At 41.3% G+C, this 18,016-nt stretch overlaps 1 protein-coding gene across 2 annotated transcripts in view; it reads right to left on the bottom strand.

Annotated features, from left to right (window-relative positions):
- Positions 1 to 18,016, bottom strand: part of RELN (reelin) — a 468,214-nt gene that overhangs the window by 114,325 nt on the left and 335,873 nt on the right. For both annotated transcript variants that reach the window (XM_048836399.2, XM_048836401.2), the window contains exons 21-22: positions 15,594 to 15,786; positions 12,803 to 12,915 (exon numbers count right to left, since the gene is read on the bottom strand). In XM_048836399.2, the coding sequence (XP_048692356.2) occupies positions 12,803 to 12,915; positions 15,594 to 15,786 (306 nt within the window). The remainder of the gene's footprint in view (positions 1 to 12,802; positions 12,916 to 15,593; positions 15,787 to 18,016) is intronic.

The raw sequence follows: 18,016 nt of genomic DNA, 5'->3' as shown, positions 1-18,016 counted from the left end.
CAGTCACTAACAGTTGTGTCATTTTTACTGTACACAAAAGTTTCACTTTGTTGAGACAATATTACAAGAATTTATGATCTGGTTATTGACATTTTAATCAGTTTTTAGAGGCAGACATGTTTTACACAATATATTTTTGCTTTTATTTTAATATTTTTTAAATGACCCCCTGTTGGCTAGGCACTCAAATGAAATCCAAACCCTGTAATTTCATGCCATGTGTTAAAGGTGTAACATTCCCCACCCATAACCCAGGTTTTGTGGTGGCTGTAGTTACTGTCGTGCTGGTAATCAGACTTCTCCACTTCAGCCATTTCTGAGACCAAGGCTAGAGAAAAATACATAGCTTTGGCCATATTAAAACAAAAGAAAACAAAACAAAAAATATCAAAAGAATGTTACTAAGGTTGCAAAGTCAAGAGCTAAAAAGAAGAAATGCCAGAATTAAGTATGCCTGTGCCCCTGTATACATGTATGCAGTATGACATCATCTTTAACAATATGATCATATACCTTTTTACCCTCAGGACCCTTGCCTCATTTAGTGCTCAGGATGGACCTCCCTTGGGGATGAATCAGGATTATGTTAAAGCAAGCTGTTGTCCATAGGACCCCTAGCTCATTTGTTCCTGAAGTTGGTAGATGTGGAGAGAATGAGGCAGGGGAATGTAGGGAGAGAAAGGAGGGTCTCATGGCTGAATGCTGTCCTAGAGAATTGGATTCTGCCCCTACTTTTGCCAAAGAATTCCTGTGTAATATTAAGCAAATCACTACACCAAACTTTTCCCAGGTGGCCACTAAGTGAGAGTTCCTCATTTTGTAGGTGACAACCTGAGACCCTGGGCCTGATTTGTAGAAGTGATGAGCACAGAGCTGTGCTTGAAAATAAAAAGTACTATATGATGCTAAGTACTCTGAAAAGTCAGGTCCCAGGCATCTCAAATGGGACACCCAAAATTAATGGATATATTTTACCATCATCTCTGTGTGTCTGAGCTCCCAATCTGTAAAATGGTGATAATATTCCACCATCTCAGAGGAGGGGTTTGTGAAAATAAATTAATTAATGTTTGTGAAGCCCTTGGATACTATACTGATGAGCTCCACAGCAAAGTCTCTCAGGAAATTAACAATTGTGTCTTCAAAGTAGAGTCTGAATAGTGTGCTGTAAATAAGACAGAGGACACATATTGAACAATGAGGCTAAAACAAAATATTGAATAGCTGCTGATTAGTGGAGCACCGTGCTTCGTGAACACTGAATGAAGCAGGGGATCTGTGGAAAAATAATATGTGATTATGTAATTAAAGACTGTCTCATAATGTATACACATAAGGGAGCTAAAGTAAGATTGCTCAGGCATCCTTAATTTTGGCATTTCTTAACTTTTGTGCGCTTCACTTTGCAACCTGAATAATGTTGTTTTAACATATTTTTACTTTGATTTGATATATAATAGTGAGAACCACAGAAATCCACCCACAACTGAACAATAAAGTGAAGGCTTCTTTTGCATAGGAAGACCTCACTTTCTTAAAGATGTTTAAAGGTGATAGAGCTATAGCCAGACATATAAAAATGTCTACGCACTTGTGGGGAAGTGTATGTATCTCGATACTCAAAAAATGAACAAAGCAACAAGGTTAAACAATTCAAATTTGGGAATCTTAGTACACTCTGGGAGTTTATTTGAGCATTTAAGTCAGGGATGGGCAAACTATGCCCCAGGGGCCACATCTGACCCTCCAGACGTTTTTATCCGGCCCTCGAGCTCCTGCTGGGGAATGGGGTCTGAGGCTTGCCCTGCTCTAGTGCTCCAGCTGGGGAACAGGATTGGGGATTTGCCCTGCTCCACGTGGCTCCCGGAAGCAGCGGCATGTCCCCACTCTGGCTCTTACACGTAGGGGCAGCCAGGAGGCTCCACACGCTGTCCACACCCCAAGTGCTGACCCCGCAGTTCCCATTGGCCGGGAACCATGGCCAATGGGAGCTGCAGGGGCAGTGCCTGCGGACAGGGCAGCATGCAGAGCCACCTGGCTGCTCCTCCATGTAGGAGCCAGAGGGGGGACATGCCACTGCTTCTGGGAGCTGCTTGATGTAAGTGCCTCCTGGAGCCTGAACCCCTGACCCTCTACCCACCCCAACCCCCTGCCCCAGCCCTGATCCTCCTCCCGCACTCTGAACCCCTCTGTCCCAGCCTGGAGCAATCTCCTGAACCCCTAATGCTTCATCCCCAGCCCCACCTCAGAACCTGCACCCCCAGCCTGGAGTCCCCTCCCACACCCTGAACTCCTCATTTATGGCCCCACTCCAGAGCCTGCACCCCCAGCCAGATCCCTCATCCCCTCCCGCACCCCAAAGCCCAATTTCATGAGCATTCATGGCCCGCCATACAATTTCCATACCCAGATGTGGCGCTTGGGCCAAAAAGTTTGCCCACCCCTAATTTAAGTGATAGTTAGAATTTGGTTTAAAGCCTTCAGCTAAAGGTTTCTGTTCACCTTTAATGCTGTAGGCACTGCTTTTTCACCCAAATGAACCATTTCCCCCCCCATTCTCAGTAACTACTTTTCATCAAAAATATAGTGAGAGTTTTACAGTATATAGAGTTAAAGCACCTGGGCAGGTTTGCAGATTAAATATTCCTTCAGGATATGATGTATTGACAAGTTACATCATAATAGCTATGAATGATCCATTAATGCCTATCACTTCATTTAATCCACAGAATAAAGACTCCCTAAGTACATACAGACACAACTGTCCATAAACATTCCGAGTTAGCTTTTACTGTTTATTTTGCCGGTGACCTGAAGATAATGTGCCATTGACTCCTTCCATCCCCACCCAAAATCCTTTAAATTTTTAGAACTGTGTTTCTAAAATTCATTGAAGTATATCAAGGAACACTAAAGCTCATTGAACAATGGTGCTCCTCAAGGTACCTTAATCATTTGCACTTCATTGAGATCACAATTTGTAATTCCACAAGAAGAACCATAACAATCGGTATTCGCTCTTATTGCATTCAAAGAAATAAAAAACCCACTGACCACAAGGAGGAATATTTTTTGTAAAAGACTGTTTTTAAATGCACTGAGAGATTATTTAACTCATATTGTGGTTCCAAGTTACTGGAGTAGAAGCATTATCTCTACATTCCCTTGCTTTTAAACGATGATCATTGCTTCACAAAACTCAATTATGCAGCACTAGAAACTGTGGGGGACATTTTCAAAGGCATTTAAGCACCTAACTTCCACTGCATGTTTTCTATTATGTAAGTAGTAAGCATGAGTCCTAGACACAGTTTCCTGTAGCAAAAAAATCTAGAAGGTATAGAATAAAAGGCATTTCCTGATTTCCCCCAGTTGTTCTGATTGGCTGCCCATGGTGCACAGCCCGGGGATACCATGACACACAGGGCTGAGAGGTGGAAGCAAAGAGATTTTACACCATCAGGCTCTCAACTGCTCTGCACAAGTGACAGGACCAGCAGACCCACTGGTAACAATTTACATCTTTTTGTGCATAGTGTTGTGCAATGTACGGAATGCGGAATTTAAAAGTTCATCCACATTTTATGTGGCAGCACTGCAGAGATGCTGCATCCGGCCATGCACTGCACAGCACTGTAGCTGGGACTAATGGACTGTGCAGGAGATCCTTTGCAACTTGCCAACAGTGACAGACCAATAGGGGCCACTGCATTGCCTGCAAACAGAGGTGACCATTCCCACAAGAAGAAGCCTCTCCTCCAGACATATCTTCCTGGATATGGAACTGTTTCAGTGACCTGCCCTGTGCTTCTGAATGTGGAGTAGGATTTATGCCAACTGCAATGTGGAGTTTGAGTACTGAGCAAGAGTAATGGAAGTGCATACATAGTCTCTATTCTTAACATGGTGTGCTGGGCTATAGCCACAACTCCAGTAACTATTAAAGAGTGTTGTGGCTAAAACTTGGTGCATTGACTTGAAAGGAAGTCCTTTCATTTAGCAATGGCATGAGATTTGTTTCTCATATTTACAGGTAGTAAGTGTATTGAGTTGAACTTTTTAGACCAACAGAAATGTGGCCAAAATCTTATTATAAAGAGCTTATGTGAAAACACTTGATCATTTTGTCAGAAACTGAGAAACGGATGGTCAGGCCTAGTGGTTGAAGCAGCAGTGGTCAGGCCTAGTGGTCAGGCCGGGGACCAGGGACACAGTCAGAGCAGAAGTCAAGAATAGGATTGGAACAAGGCTGGTGCAAGATTAGGTGCAGTCTGTCAGAACCACAAAGTGGCAGGGGATACTCCCAGTGAGATAGTGATATTGAACAGACTGAGTGGATGCTCTCATTGGGAACCTATATCCCTGGCTTTGGGGTCACCTGGTTAGACTGGCACCTGTGGACTGCCTGAGCCCCGGTTGATGTGGAACCCTCAGGTAATCAGGCTCAGGGATGACTAATTAGCTCAGCAGCACTTATTGGGTTCAGGCTGACAGTACTAATCAGGCTCAGAGATAACCCATTACATTTCCTCCCCTCCCCCCATTCAAAAGATGTCTACCAGAGGTCTTTGGACCAGGCTTATAAGGGTGTAATTGATAGAATTCTCAAAGTGGATCTGGTGCATGTATGTTTTCAATGGGCTCCCACAAACGATCAGCTGGACCATCACCCTCCCAATCAACAAGGTGCATGAGCTTTCCTCAGAGAATTTTGGAATCCAAAATTTGCTTCACCAGGTACTCCTCATGCCCCTGGACCATGATGGGTGGAGGTGATGGTTGTTCTCATCTGGGGAAGGAGTTGTTGATGTGCTTTTTCAGCAAGGAGATATGGAATACTGGCTGCATTTTCATCACCTTAGACAGCTGGAGTTTGAAGACCACAGGGTTGATCTCTTGGAGGACCCAGAATGGGCTAAGATATCGATAATCCAACTTCCTTGAAGGCAGAGTAGAGTCAAGGTATTGTGTTGAGAGCCGTATTTTATCCCCAACTGTGATTTGAGGGGTTGCTCGCTCATGAAGGTCAGCAAAACACTTTTAATCTTTTTGGGCTGAATCTAGATGGGTTTTCAATTTTTCCTGGATGCAGTGATGGTGTTTGACTAGGTCAGAGGCTGCAGGTACAGAGGAGGCTTGTGGCATGGACCAGTGAAACCGAGGGTAGAAACCACAGTTGGCATAAAAATGAGTCTGGGGGTTGATCAGTAGTTGGAATTACTGTACACAAATTTGGCGAAGGGAAGGAGGGGAATCCAGTCATGGTGATGATAATTCACAAAGCAATGGAGGTACTGCTCCAGAATTTGGTTCACTATCAGTCTGGGAGTGATAAGCTGAGAAATTATACAGTTCAACATTCAGGAACTTGAACAATTCCTGCCAGAAGTGTGAAACAAACTGTAATCCTCGGGCAGTGGAATCAGAGCACCAATGGGTTTGGTGCAGGGGTTTTTTGTCCGAGCACAGATATCACAGGATTCAATGTAGGACTCAATGGATGAATGTAATTTTGGACACAAGAAATATCAAGAGACCAGCTTCAACATTTTCCAGTGGCTAAAATGGCCATCCAGGGATGAGTCATGGCATAGCTGGAGTATTGCTAGATGTGGTTCACCACTGGGGATATAGATCTGGTCCTTAAACATAAGAATTCCATTCTTGACAGAGAATTTCGGGTTAGGAGCTAAGTCATACCACTTGAAATAAGGTTTACTGCAAATGGATCATGGGGTAGGAGGGGCTTCACATGAGAAAGCAAGCCATTGTCCACTATCACACTGATGAAATGGCAAGCTTAAATACTATGGGACGTTCAGGAGCCATATTTTTCTTGTCCAGCTACTCACCCTTGTGGACAGTGCATTGGGTTTTCCATTCTGGGGAACAGGTCATGGTGAAATCGAACCTGGAGAAAAAAAGGACCACCAGATCTGAGGCTGGTTGAGAGCCTTTCCTGTTTGCAGGTACTCCAGGTTCTTATGGTCTGTATATTCCTGGGTCAGGAAACATGCACCTTTCTGAGAAGATGAAGATGCCATCTAGGTAGATCATCACGAACTAGCCTAAAACATCCCTGAAAATGTCCTTGACAAAGAGCTAGAATGTGGCTGGGGCATTGGAAAGACCAAAAGGCATAACCAGATAGTCAAAATTATCGTGACAGGTGTGCAATGCTGTCTTCAATTGGTTACCCTCCAAATAAGACTAGACTGTAAGCCTCACAAAGATCGAACTTGGTAAATACCTTTGTGGAACTGATTCTTTCCAACAGCTTGCTGATCAAAGACAAAGCATACTTGCTTTTGATGGTGATTTTGTCCAAGGCATGATAGTTCATGCAAAGGTACAAGGAGCCATTCTTCTTTTTTCATAAACAAAATTGGGCCCCAGCAGAAGATATGGATGGATGGCTGAAGATCATTGCAAGATTTGCATCAAGGTATTTCTGGTTCTGATAAGGAATAAATTTGTCCAAATGGAAGTTTAGCCCATTACTGGAGATCGATGGGGCAATTTTAGGGTCTACATGGGAGTAAAGTATCAGCATTCCTTTTATCAAATACATCAGCAAACTCTTGATATTTTGCAGGGATTAATGTGCCATTAACTCCTTTAATCTGCTGGTCTCAGAAGGCAGTAGGTTTCTCAGTACTGGTTCTGTTTGGCCTGGACTCAGCTAGACATGATTTTTGGCAATAGTTCAACTCAAATCATAGCTTGAGCATCTTTCATAAAATGTGTGGATCGTGCACTGAGCGCCATGGAATATTGAGCATGGTCAGAGTGTGGTGACTTAATTAAATTAAAATGCAGAATCTCTTGGTGATCTTGGATTTCAGCCTGGAAGGGCATGGTTTATTGGACAACTGAACAAAAGGACAGCATGCTACCGTCAATCTTTACCACTAGATCTGGGGTGGGCTTCCTTTGTACTGGAAGCTGATTAACCTTAGTGAATCCAGTATCCATTAAATTGCTAGAGGCACCAGAATTCACGAGCACAAGCTGGGTTCAATTCACCTCAGAGACGGAGAAAGACCTGCAGGTGCAGAGGATGACAGTTCATGGCTGCCAAGACACATATGGGCAGAAGAGGGGACTTTGTTGGAGAACTCAACTGTGAGGTTACATCCAGATGCAAACCCTCTAATGGGGCTGGACATGATTGTTTCCCTGGGTCTGCTGAAGGTCTGGATTTAAGGGGCACACAATGGCAAAGTAGGGCCCCCCCAGTACAAAAGGCTGTTCTGATGCCAATGCTCCTTCTCCTGATCAGTGAGGTGTCTTCACTTCACATCAGTCTGCATAGGCTCCAGTTCTAGGACAGCTCAAGGGGATGGCTGGAATGAAACAGGATGAGGCTGGAGTTGTGTGCACCTCTTCTTTTCTTGGCATCGTTCGAACAAATTACTCTTAATCTGGAGGCACAGTTCAATATACAAATCCAAACTAATGGGAGGTTTGACCTGTACCAATTCATTTTTCTTGTCGTCGTTCAGACCCTGGAGAAAATACTGAATCTATGCCACCATGTTCCACTCTTGTCAGCAACCAGATGCTGAAAACGAGCAGCATAGGTAGACACAGGCTGACAGTCCTGCTGGAGAAACAGCAGTGTGGCTTAGATGGTATGGGCGCAATTCAGATAATTAAATATTACAGAGAAGGTGTGGATGAACTTGTCAAAGTGACTGAGAATCAGGCTGGCCTGTTCCAGGAGTGGCTAGCTTTAGTCCAGGTTTCACCAGTCAATAAATTGATAATAAGCCCCACCTTGGACTGATCATCAAGATACATCGCAGGACTCATCAGGAATAAAATCAGCACTGATTAAGAAAACCAGAACTTCTGGTGGTTCCCATCAAATCCTTCTGGCAGTGAAACCTTTGGGCTGTGTCCCAAAGATATCATGGCTGATGGTAATGGGGTTATCTGTGGCTGTGGGGATCTGTGAGTGGAGGAAGGCATTCTCCAGATGCAATTGGACAACTTGATCCTGAAGACTCTGGACCATCTCTGTGATCTCAGTGATAAACATAATTCCAGGGGTTTCCATCTCGGCTTCTGGAGTTGGGCACAAAAGGAGGCAGCCTACTCAAACTGTCAGAAACTGATAAATGATCAGTCCTCGTAGTTAAAGCAGCAGCAGTCATGACTAGTGGTTGGAACTGTGGCAGTCAGGACTAGTGGTCACACTGGGGACTTAAGCCAGGGGTCAGAGCAGGAATTAAGAATGGGGTTGGAACAAGGCTGGAGCAGGACTAGGAGCTGTCTGTCAGAACCACCAAGTGGCAGGGGATACTCCTAGCGAGGTAGTGATGTTAAGTGGACTGGAGTGAATGCTCTCATTGCCTATATCCCGGGCTTGGGGTCACCTGGTTAGACCTGCACCTGTGGAGTGGCTGAGCCCTGGCTGATTGATGAGGAGCCCTCAGGTAATCATGCTCAGGCATGAATCATCAGGCTCAGGCTGAGGGATGAGTCATCAGCACTCATCAGGTTCTGAGATGACTCATTACACTGACTAGGACTAGAACAGAATGCTGGGGTTTTTTTTGTCTTTTTGTTAAAAAAGAAAAAAAATTAGAAAGCTTCTCAGCCATTGTGCTGGAATCTCAACAAGCCAGCTATATCATTGTAATGCAAATGAGAGTGTTCAATGCAAATGTGATCTGCAGCAAGGCAAACAGCGCGGATTGGTTCCTTATCACAGCACAGCGGTAAATTGGATAGAAGTGATTGGAAGGAACCATATGAAAATGAACGTGACTGTCACATGGCTCTGAATAATAAGAGCTGTTACATATCTAGGTGTCTGTCTGGATTAAAGAAAATGTATTTAAACTAAACTCTTGGTTGCAAGAGCAGCGTTAACAGAAAAAACAGTCCCTCCCATACTTTTCGAAAGCTCTCCAAAGCTACACTGCAGCTCAAGGTAACAACTGGCTTAAAAGGATTACTCCATTAAAAATGGTAATCAAGATTTTAAAAAGCCATGTTAATTAAAGAAAAAAGAATAAAAGGCGGAGTGTCAGCTGCATTCTCAGTGATAAAAAATTGGCTGTCCGGACAATTACCATTTGGCCACCTACTAAAACAAAAAGTGTAATATCAAAGATTTATATAAAAATAATTACTGGGGAAAAGCACCTTCAATTTGTCACAACTGTTTCTCAAATTTTATACTTTTTCTATGGCTCGAAATCTGTTTTTGGCTTCCTGATGATATTACCTTTGAGTCAGGTTAATGTCAAATTTAAGTTATTGTTATGGCATTACAGTTAGAAAAAAGGAAGAAATCATACTGATTCCCAAATGCAGAAAAAGGTACTGCAAGCAAAACACTCTCCTCTTTCTTACAGAATTTTTGTGATATGTAATTTAAAATAATGCTGCCTTCTCTCCTGGTATTAAGGAAACTTGAGGAGCCAATGCAAATTTGAGGCTGATCAAAATTATATTTGCTACGTTCTGAGATACTGTAATTACATTTACTCAATTATCCTGAAACTCTCATTCAGTCATTAGGTGTTGATTTGTTTATGAAGTCAGCAAACTGGCAGCTGTTTGTTTCTCATTAAGGCCTGTTCTTATGTAAATGTCTTTCATAAAATTGAAATAAATTTTCATCAGTGTTAGAAATGTTCAATTCACGTACAATATAATTTCAGAGAACAGGTGCATACATTTGATTTTCCCAATGCAATTAGATTCCTTATAACAGATTTTCTAATCCAACAGATCTCAGCTAAAACAGGGACCTTGTAAAACCATGATTAAGTGGATGCACTGCATTTACAGATGCATGTCAGTATAAAAATACCAGAAGATTAAAAAAGGTTTACGCCAAGGAGAGACACTGTTTAAATGACTCATTTGAAAAGGAAAATGATCCAGTCCCACGGTGAATATGCACCAACTCTAGTTCCTTTTTCAAAGCCTGAGCAAAAGGACTTTGCATTACAGGAAAAATTCATCTCTCAGAAAGTAGAGGCAGAACACAGAGCATCCCTGCACACCCTGGCTACAGCTCTGACTATCACCTTTGGCTTTGGGCCTTAGTAGAGGTTGTGGCTCCTACCTACACAAGACTCTGATTCAGAGGATCCATGTAGTTCACTGAACCAATGGCCAACACCAGTGGAATTGCATTTCTGTGGCCTCAGAACAAATTTAAGGATTTGGTCCCAAGTAAGTAATAGAGATACTAGATTGACTGAATGGACTTACTGCTACATTTTCATCTCAGAAAACCTACAGAATTAACAGTTATAATAATAAAAATATATGTACATGAGGTCAAATGATAAAAAGAACTGCTGATTTATTTAAAATTTGTATTTATCAAGGGCTAAATTGTGCTCTCAAATACTAACATGGCCATATAGGGGGAGTAAGGGTACCTCCCCACCTGGCTGCACTAGGGCTACCTAGAGCTTGGGTCCAGTCCTCAGTGCAACTAGGGGGTGAACAAGAGGTTGGGGAGAGATCAGAAGGGCCTGGAGTAGGTGATGCCACGGCTCAGCTACTCCCTCTATGCTGCATCTTAGAAAGGACTGACATATTCTCTCATCCTCTAGCAGAAGAGGGGCTTGGTACAGTTCCTCCCAGGGCTCCGCCCTGGGCTGTGCAGCTTATACAGGGCCTCGGGACACAATAAAGCTGGATGGGGAGAAAGATAAATGCTAGATTATTCTTTTTCACAGCTCTCTTAATCGCTTCCTGCAGATAAATGTTTTCCCTTGGCTCTTTTTAAAAGAAGAAATTAGGAAAATGAAACCAGCTATTTATATAATTTTGATTTGAGGCATATAAGGTGTCCAAACCTGTACTGCTTACTGAGGAACATCTCCCCCCTCCAATCCTCACTGATTTCTCTGAGAAAGGAGTATAGTTCATGTCAATATTTTCAGCAAAATTCTGGCTTCTCTTTAGAGGGGAAGCCTCTCTCCCTCCAGGACACACCTGTGCACAAGCAGGGCAACATGGATCTAGCATTCCTATGTGCACTAGGCAGAGGCCCAGCTAATGTGCCTAGCAGTTCTCCATTACTTTAACAGGGTATGGTTAATCTTTTGTCTTGTACACATTGCTGCTAATATTGGTCTTCATGGGGAGGGGGAGGGGGAGGAAGAAAAGGGCAGTGCACATTGCTCCTTTTTGGAGCATTAGTAAAGAGCACTGCAGAGCATATTCCTCACCCTTTCTCTTGAGCCATCCTGTTCTGTACAGTCCAGATGGCTCAGGGGCCCTCTGCACATCCAGTACTCACCCACAGCACATCTCACACTTGCAAGGGCAGAAATTTCCTTTCTACTAGCAAGTACCCAAACAAACAAAAAACTACTACTAATCTCATCAGTGTTAGTTGTGTAGTTGTGTCTTATCCCCACTCCTCACTGATGAAAACGAAGGAAAAAAATAATATCAGCTGAGAACAGTACAGAGTATCACATTACTTTTGGGTGCAGGGCATGGCATCACTTTCCCCTTTCCCCTCAACTGGAATACTTAATATCATGTCATAGTTTACTGAAAAAACATTTTTATGAACAGGAAGTAAAGTGCAGCACCCATGCCTGTTTCATGTGACACTCTATCTCCCTTTAATGGCAGCTAGACTAGCTGGAGATTAATAAGTCTGCTACAGCCTTGGCTAAGAGAGATAGGTCCTTTAGCTCATGCATCAAGCTTCCAAGGTCCCAGGTTTGGTGCTGGTCACGCCGATTGTGGTCTGTCGACATTACACAGTGATAATTTGTACCTTAATTTCATACAAAACTCTACTAACAGAAGGAAATCTTTTCAGACACAAGATAAATTGGGATATATTAATTATTTATGCATGGCATAAACCAGTAACTTCACTATTATTTCACTGTGACTCTTCCCTTTAAACATGTCTCCTAAATTGAAAATGGAATCATTTTCTTCTGTCATCATATATGTCTAGAAAACCTAAAATGAAAAAATGCTGTATTAACATCACTTGCACATTTTACATTATAACTTTAGGTACTTTGTATGTCTTACTACTGAGTTTAAAAACAACTTATTTCGGACCTGAATTCTAAAAAGCATGAAAAGCTTCTTGCAAGCTACTGAGTGCCCTTGGGCCTCCCAAATTTGACATCTGAGGCCACTCAGCACTCTGTAGGTTTGGGACTATTATAATCTAACTATTTGTTCATTGGCCTTTGAATGGTGATGTTTAGTATTTTCTGACCGATACTTTATACAAAATATGTAGAGATGTGCAGATGAAATGACTTTCAGCCAGCCTATGGAGAGTACAGAGTTAGGCCGATCGTGGCTCCCAGTGGCTGCGGTTCACTGCTCCAGGACAATGAGAGCTGCTGGAAGCAATGGCCAGTATGTCCCTCGGCCCGCGCTGCTTCCAGCGGCTCCTATTGTCCTGGAGCAGCGAACCGCGGCCACTGGGAGCCGCAATCGACTGAACCTGCGGATGCGGCAGGTAAACAAACTGGCCTGGCCCGCCAGGAGCTTTCCCTGCACAAGCGGCGGAACAAGTTTGGGAACCACTGCATTAAAGGATCAGAGTTTTAGTGTGTATTATGTCCTTTGAAAAAACACTTGATGTTCTTACCAATACTTCACAATCTAATCAGGTTAGGAAGATAGTCAATGATAAAGTATTGTATCTGGGCCAAATCCAGCAGCCGTTTCTCAGACAATACATCCATTGGCTTGAGAAAGGGCAGCAGGATTTGGCTTATTCCTTGTGATAAAAGTAAAGGTTAAGTGAATAATTACATCAAAATATGTAGTCTCTTACCAAGTTTTCTGTGGTAACAAGGCTGTAATTCTCCTCCACTGCATGAATTCACTAGAATGGTAGATACTTGCTGATGTAAACTCCTGACAGCTAGGCATACTTGGAAGGCATTCCTTAAAATAAAACATTTCAATATCAGGTTTAATCTAGAGGCAACATTAGGAACTGAATTCTTTCTGGAAGGTGAATCACATTGAGTGAATCCGGAGGTTGTGTGGTCCAGATGTCAGAGCAAAGAACTGAAAGCCAGAAGGATCCTAGGACGAGCCAAAGGCTTTCTTTGGTAACCTCATAATAGTAACAGTTTAGGATAGAAGAGACCATATGGCCCATTTACAGCAGGTCTGTCTAGCATTATTACCATGTGATGTTTTCTCCTCCACGTGGATGTCTAATTATATTTTTCAATATGTTCACAGACGCCTTTGGTATAATTCTCCAAAAACCCTTTAGTGTCCTTTTGCTGTCCTCCTGTATGTGATTCCTTCACATTTACCAGCAGTTTAGTCTACAGCCTCCTTTTTACAATGTTATGCACCTCCTTCACCTCACCTCTTTTTATAGTGAAAATAAATGCAAGTTCATTATCTTTTCTGGTTCTTCTGTATCATTCCTGTAGTTGTTGACCACATCAGTGTCCAGTACTCTTGGGTGTGGTTTTGGTGTCACTATTATAGTACAGCACTCAAACAATATCTTCTAAATTGTTTGTTTCCCTTTTTATTTATACAAGTATTCAGTTTCCTCATTCTACTGCTGCTGAAAATTCACCTACTTGATTTAACTTCCTGCCCATTATCATCTCTCCAAGAACTTTTTACTGTTCGCTGTTTTTCAGCATAACCCCTTTTTCTATTTTTCAGTATTACTCTCACTATTCTGTGCCATATTTCTTAGTAAAAAGAACAGGAAACTGGGAATCAGTACTCCATGGTTCTTTTCCCAGCTCTGCCTCTGACTTGCTGTGTAATCTTGGCCAAGTTAGTCAATGTTGCTGTGCCTCAGTTGATTTATATGTAAAATGGGTATAATACATTTCTACTTTACAAGTACGTCACAGGCTCGAAGACTACTTTATATAAATAACACTCAGATGTTTACTTGTAACTCTGTAGTAGGAGTTAAAACTTGGTTTGTTTTTGGTAATTATATATGTGTTAAAAGCTAAATTAAGAAATAATTAATAATATTTTGTCTTCATTTCATCTGAAGATCCCAATCCTGCAATGAACTTTGCCCAGGTGCAGGGGTCCACCTACATGGAGCTCATTACAGTGTGGACTCTCAGACTGTGAGTTCTTTAAGGAAGGGACCTGACTTAAATGGAAAGCACCTAGCACATCTTGGGTGCTATATAACAAACAATAGAATCATAACTTGAAAGTACTTTTAGTGACTGAGAATATTTGTATTTAAAGTTTAAAGAAGCTCAATATATATTGTTTTTCAATCATCTTTAGAGAAATAGGAGAATCTAAAATCACACCAGCCATCCATTAAAAATATTAAAATACTGACCAAAAATCTCATAGCTCTGTTATGTGATTTTGAATACTTCTTCTGAAGAAAGAGGTTCCTTCTAGCAATTTTCCAAACATTTTCTCTGATTCATCTCTCATAAAAGGTCTGATAAACACAGTCTGATCATTTAGTGAGAAGCAAACAGAACTTTCAGACATTTTAATTAATTAGTGCTTTGTTTACTGGCTAGATTACCTCCTTGCAGCATACCACAAATAACCTCCACTCTTATCCTTTCATCATGTTAACACTTGGTGATGTGGGAAAAATGATTCAGCTGCAGGCTTTTCCTCTGAACTCAACTCAATTGAGACAGGACAAGGACATTGAAAACTAAAGGGAATTGATCTCTCCTTAAAGACAAGGACAAACTCCAAACACCTGCCAGTAGGATCTATGTGTAGAGACTATTACAGTGCTTTCCAAGTAGAAGTGACATGAACATCATTTAAGTACAGTATGTATTGCTTTGCTCTGAATACTATTTCAATCAATGAAACATTACTGAAGTGAGAATAATGCACTGTTTAAACCTTAGGCTACTGCCATTTATCTACTCTGCCCCCCAAAATAAAGTATCAAGACACAACATGACACAGAAAAACTTTTATATTACTCATGAATAGTGCTGGATTGGAGTCCTGGATACTGAAATCCTCCCTGCATAACTGCAGGATCGGTACTGCACAGTACATGCTTCTCTAAAACTCCCTTAAACCTGCCATCTAGGGAGCTCAAGGATAAGATGTTAGTTTACTCTCTTGGCTAGTCAGAGTTTGGTCTCTCTGTTGACATGGACAACAAGGATGCAAATTAAGGACCAATGCAATAATCACACTTTTGTTACAGGAAATGGATTGAGACATCAATTCACATAGGCAAATAACAAGCCAGAGGTGGTGTTCACTGTTGGTCACTATTACCCTGGGCTTGATTTGAACCAGTGACTTGAGGTAAGAGGCTTCATATATCATTACTAGTCCCCAGAAGGGATGTACTTTGGGTCTACAGAATGACTGAGCATGAACGCAGAAAGAATTTATGCAAAACCACATTCCGGCAAATAGCAGCTATATCTTACTACAATAGTAGCATGAGAAAGGTGGGACTCACTATGCTGTAGTGGTCATAAGCATTCCCATTTTTTCCTCTATAAATTAATCCCTTTCTTCCACAATTTTGTATTTCAGACTTCCAGACAATGTTCTTGCAAATGTTATGAAAAGCAGGATGTCACTAAACATAAAAGTTACTAGCCAATCTGCCTTACCTCCTGAACAAGGTGCCAAGTCAGGCCGTGGTTGGTGGAGTACTCCAATTTCACCTGGTTGTCCATGTGAGGAGTAAACTGCTGGCCACAGCCCATCACCAAGTTGAACTGTATCATATATGAAGCTCCAATTTGCATGGACTGTGTTTCCACATAACGCATGCTAGAGGTTAATTTAGAATCTCCTGTAAAACTGAGAGATAAGGTAGAGAATCAGAATTCATTTCTGAAATAGCTCAAAAGGTAACATGCTGAAAGATTGTGGTATTAACTACAGCTTTACATCTGCAAACCTTTCATTCTGCAGACTACCACATAAGAAAGAGACCCAGGCATGGTCTTCACAGACCACTAGTAGACCCCTGACCCCAGTTTGAGAACCACTGAACTATAAGTTATTATGATATTTTTTGTGTTACAGTAGTGTCTGGGAACCCTAATCAAGTTTCAGGTATGCTACATATAAGCAACAAAGAAGAAAGTCTCTGCTTCAGAGTGCTCACCATGTAGGTAAAGTAATTTCAGATGAATACTGGACAATGAAGATAACAAAACATGAATTTAGTTAAAATGTCTTTCTTACATATATTACTAGTTAGTGCATTTGAATACCATCACCTTGTGACAAAAGCACAGTTACTTTCTCCAATATACATTCCAGAACTAATATCCACAATGCATATTTGTATTGCATATCCTGCATTTATTCTGAGTGAATTAGCGGAGGGTTATATGTATATATAGTTTGGCAAAATTTGAGATCAGTAAAGCAAAGTCACAATAGTTCAATTGAACAAAATAAAGACATTGAAAGTAGTAAGACTGAGTAAGTATCTGAAGATCCCCTATCCATGTTAGTTGAGAAGTCCTCCTTCCTGAAACTGATGGGTGTAAGCACCCCATTCCTGGAATTTAAAATGAAAGCCTCTCCCCCCAACCCAAGTGTGAAACTTGACTGTGTGAACTACTGCAGGATTCGTTGTTAAACCCTTTAAGTTGATCTCTGATCTCAGAGAAAACTTCACCTCTTCGTTAATGCTGGTACATAGACCAGAAAAAATTCTTACAAGAGAATCTTGGTTTATCTAACTCGCAGGTCATTACTAAAATGAAATTCCAAAAGAAGTGTCCTATAGGAAAGGAGGATAGTCTGTGTCTATGATTGTCCAAGCAAACCTTTTTTTCACTTGGAGGAAGTTGCAATATGGACTCATGGAGTCCTTTATCACCCACAAATTGCCTCCAGCTAAACAACAGTAGCATTAAAGATATGATCTCTACCTCCTTTCCCACTACTTTCCGCTACAATTCTCCAGTGTACCTGTTTCCAGCTGGACTCTACTGCTAGTATAGTTAATGCGTTCTTTGTGTGGGGAAACATGCAGTTGGAATACATTTGAAGATGTTATAGAAAGATAGACTAATGTACCTAGTACAAAAATAAATAGAAAGAGACCTACATGAAGTGTATTTAAAAACACTGTTTTATAAATATTAGTTGTGAACTGATTTCTAGTTATGTATATAATTACAGATGAGCAGGCAGAGAAAAAGCCAATACCCACATGTACCCTCAAAATAATCATTCTACCTGCAAGCACTCTGAACTAATTGGTACTTCTGGGAATTATATCACAACGAATGTCAGCCAATCGTCTTTGTAAATGGTGATAGGATTTGCAGATTTACTACACTTTCAAGGCCAGTACTTCCAGGAATAATAGAAAGCCACATGGATATAACTGAGTGATAAGGCTAAAGTGACCTAGAATATTAACATAACAGCCAGACTCCAAACTCCCATATTGGGCCCAATCTTGCTGCAGCTGAAGAAAACAGAAGTGTTAGCATTTTACATCCCCTTTTGTCTGATATACATAGATAATCCCTAACTATATCATCATATTATATTTTAATTATATTTAACTGATGCTTAAAATAAAAGGAATAGTCTCCAATGAAATACAAGCAAAATCTCAATCGTGTATAATGCACTCACATTGTAAGGATTTGTCCAGTCAGTTTTACTTCTTACTGATTGTGAATCTGGCCCATTATGACAATCTCCCTCCCAGCACAGCACAGCCATTTCCTCTCCCTTATGGGCTAAATCATAGTTTCATGATCTGGCCCAATGTGATTTATTCATATGCAGCTAGTTTAATTTACACCTATGGGAATATCCCAAAGAAAAGGCTTTAAGTTAAGTTTGATAACTACCTCCAGTTAAACAAACAGAGGTGAATGAATATTACAGTTCATATTATGCTCTCACTATAATAAAAAAAATATGGGCTTAATCATGCCTGTATATGACCATTCTGCAAAAAAGAAGCGTGCAACTTATTTGTTTTTGAAAGTGAAACTCTCTGCACTCAGTGTTTTCCTGGATCCCTTCCATATGTTGAATCTACTTACTATTA

This window comes from Caretta caretta, chromosome 1 (assembly GCF_965140235.1).
Source record: "Caretta caretta isolate rCarCar2 chromosome 1, rCarCar1.hap1, whole genome shotgun sequence".
In the NCBI taxonomy this organism is placed as follows: Eukaryota; Metazoa; Chordata; order Testudines; family Cheloniidae; genus Caretta; species Caretta caretta.
Note: the sequence above shows the minus strand (reverse complement) of the source record. Positions and strands in the feature narration are given on the sequence as shown.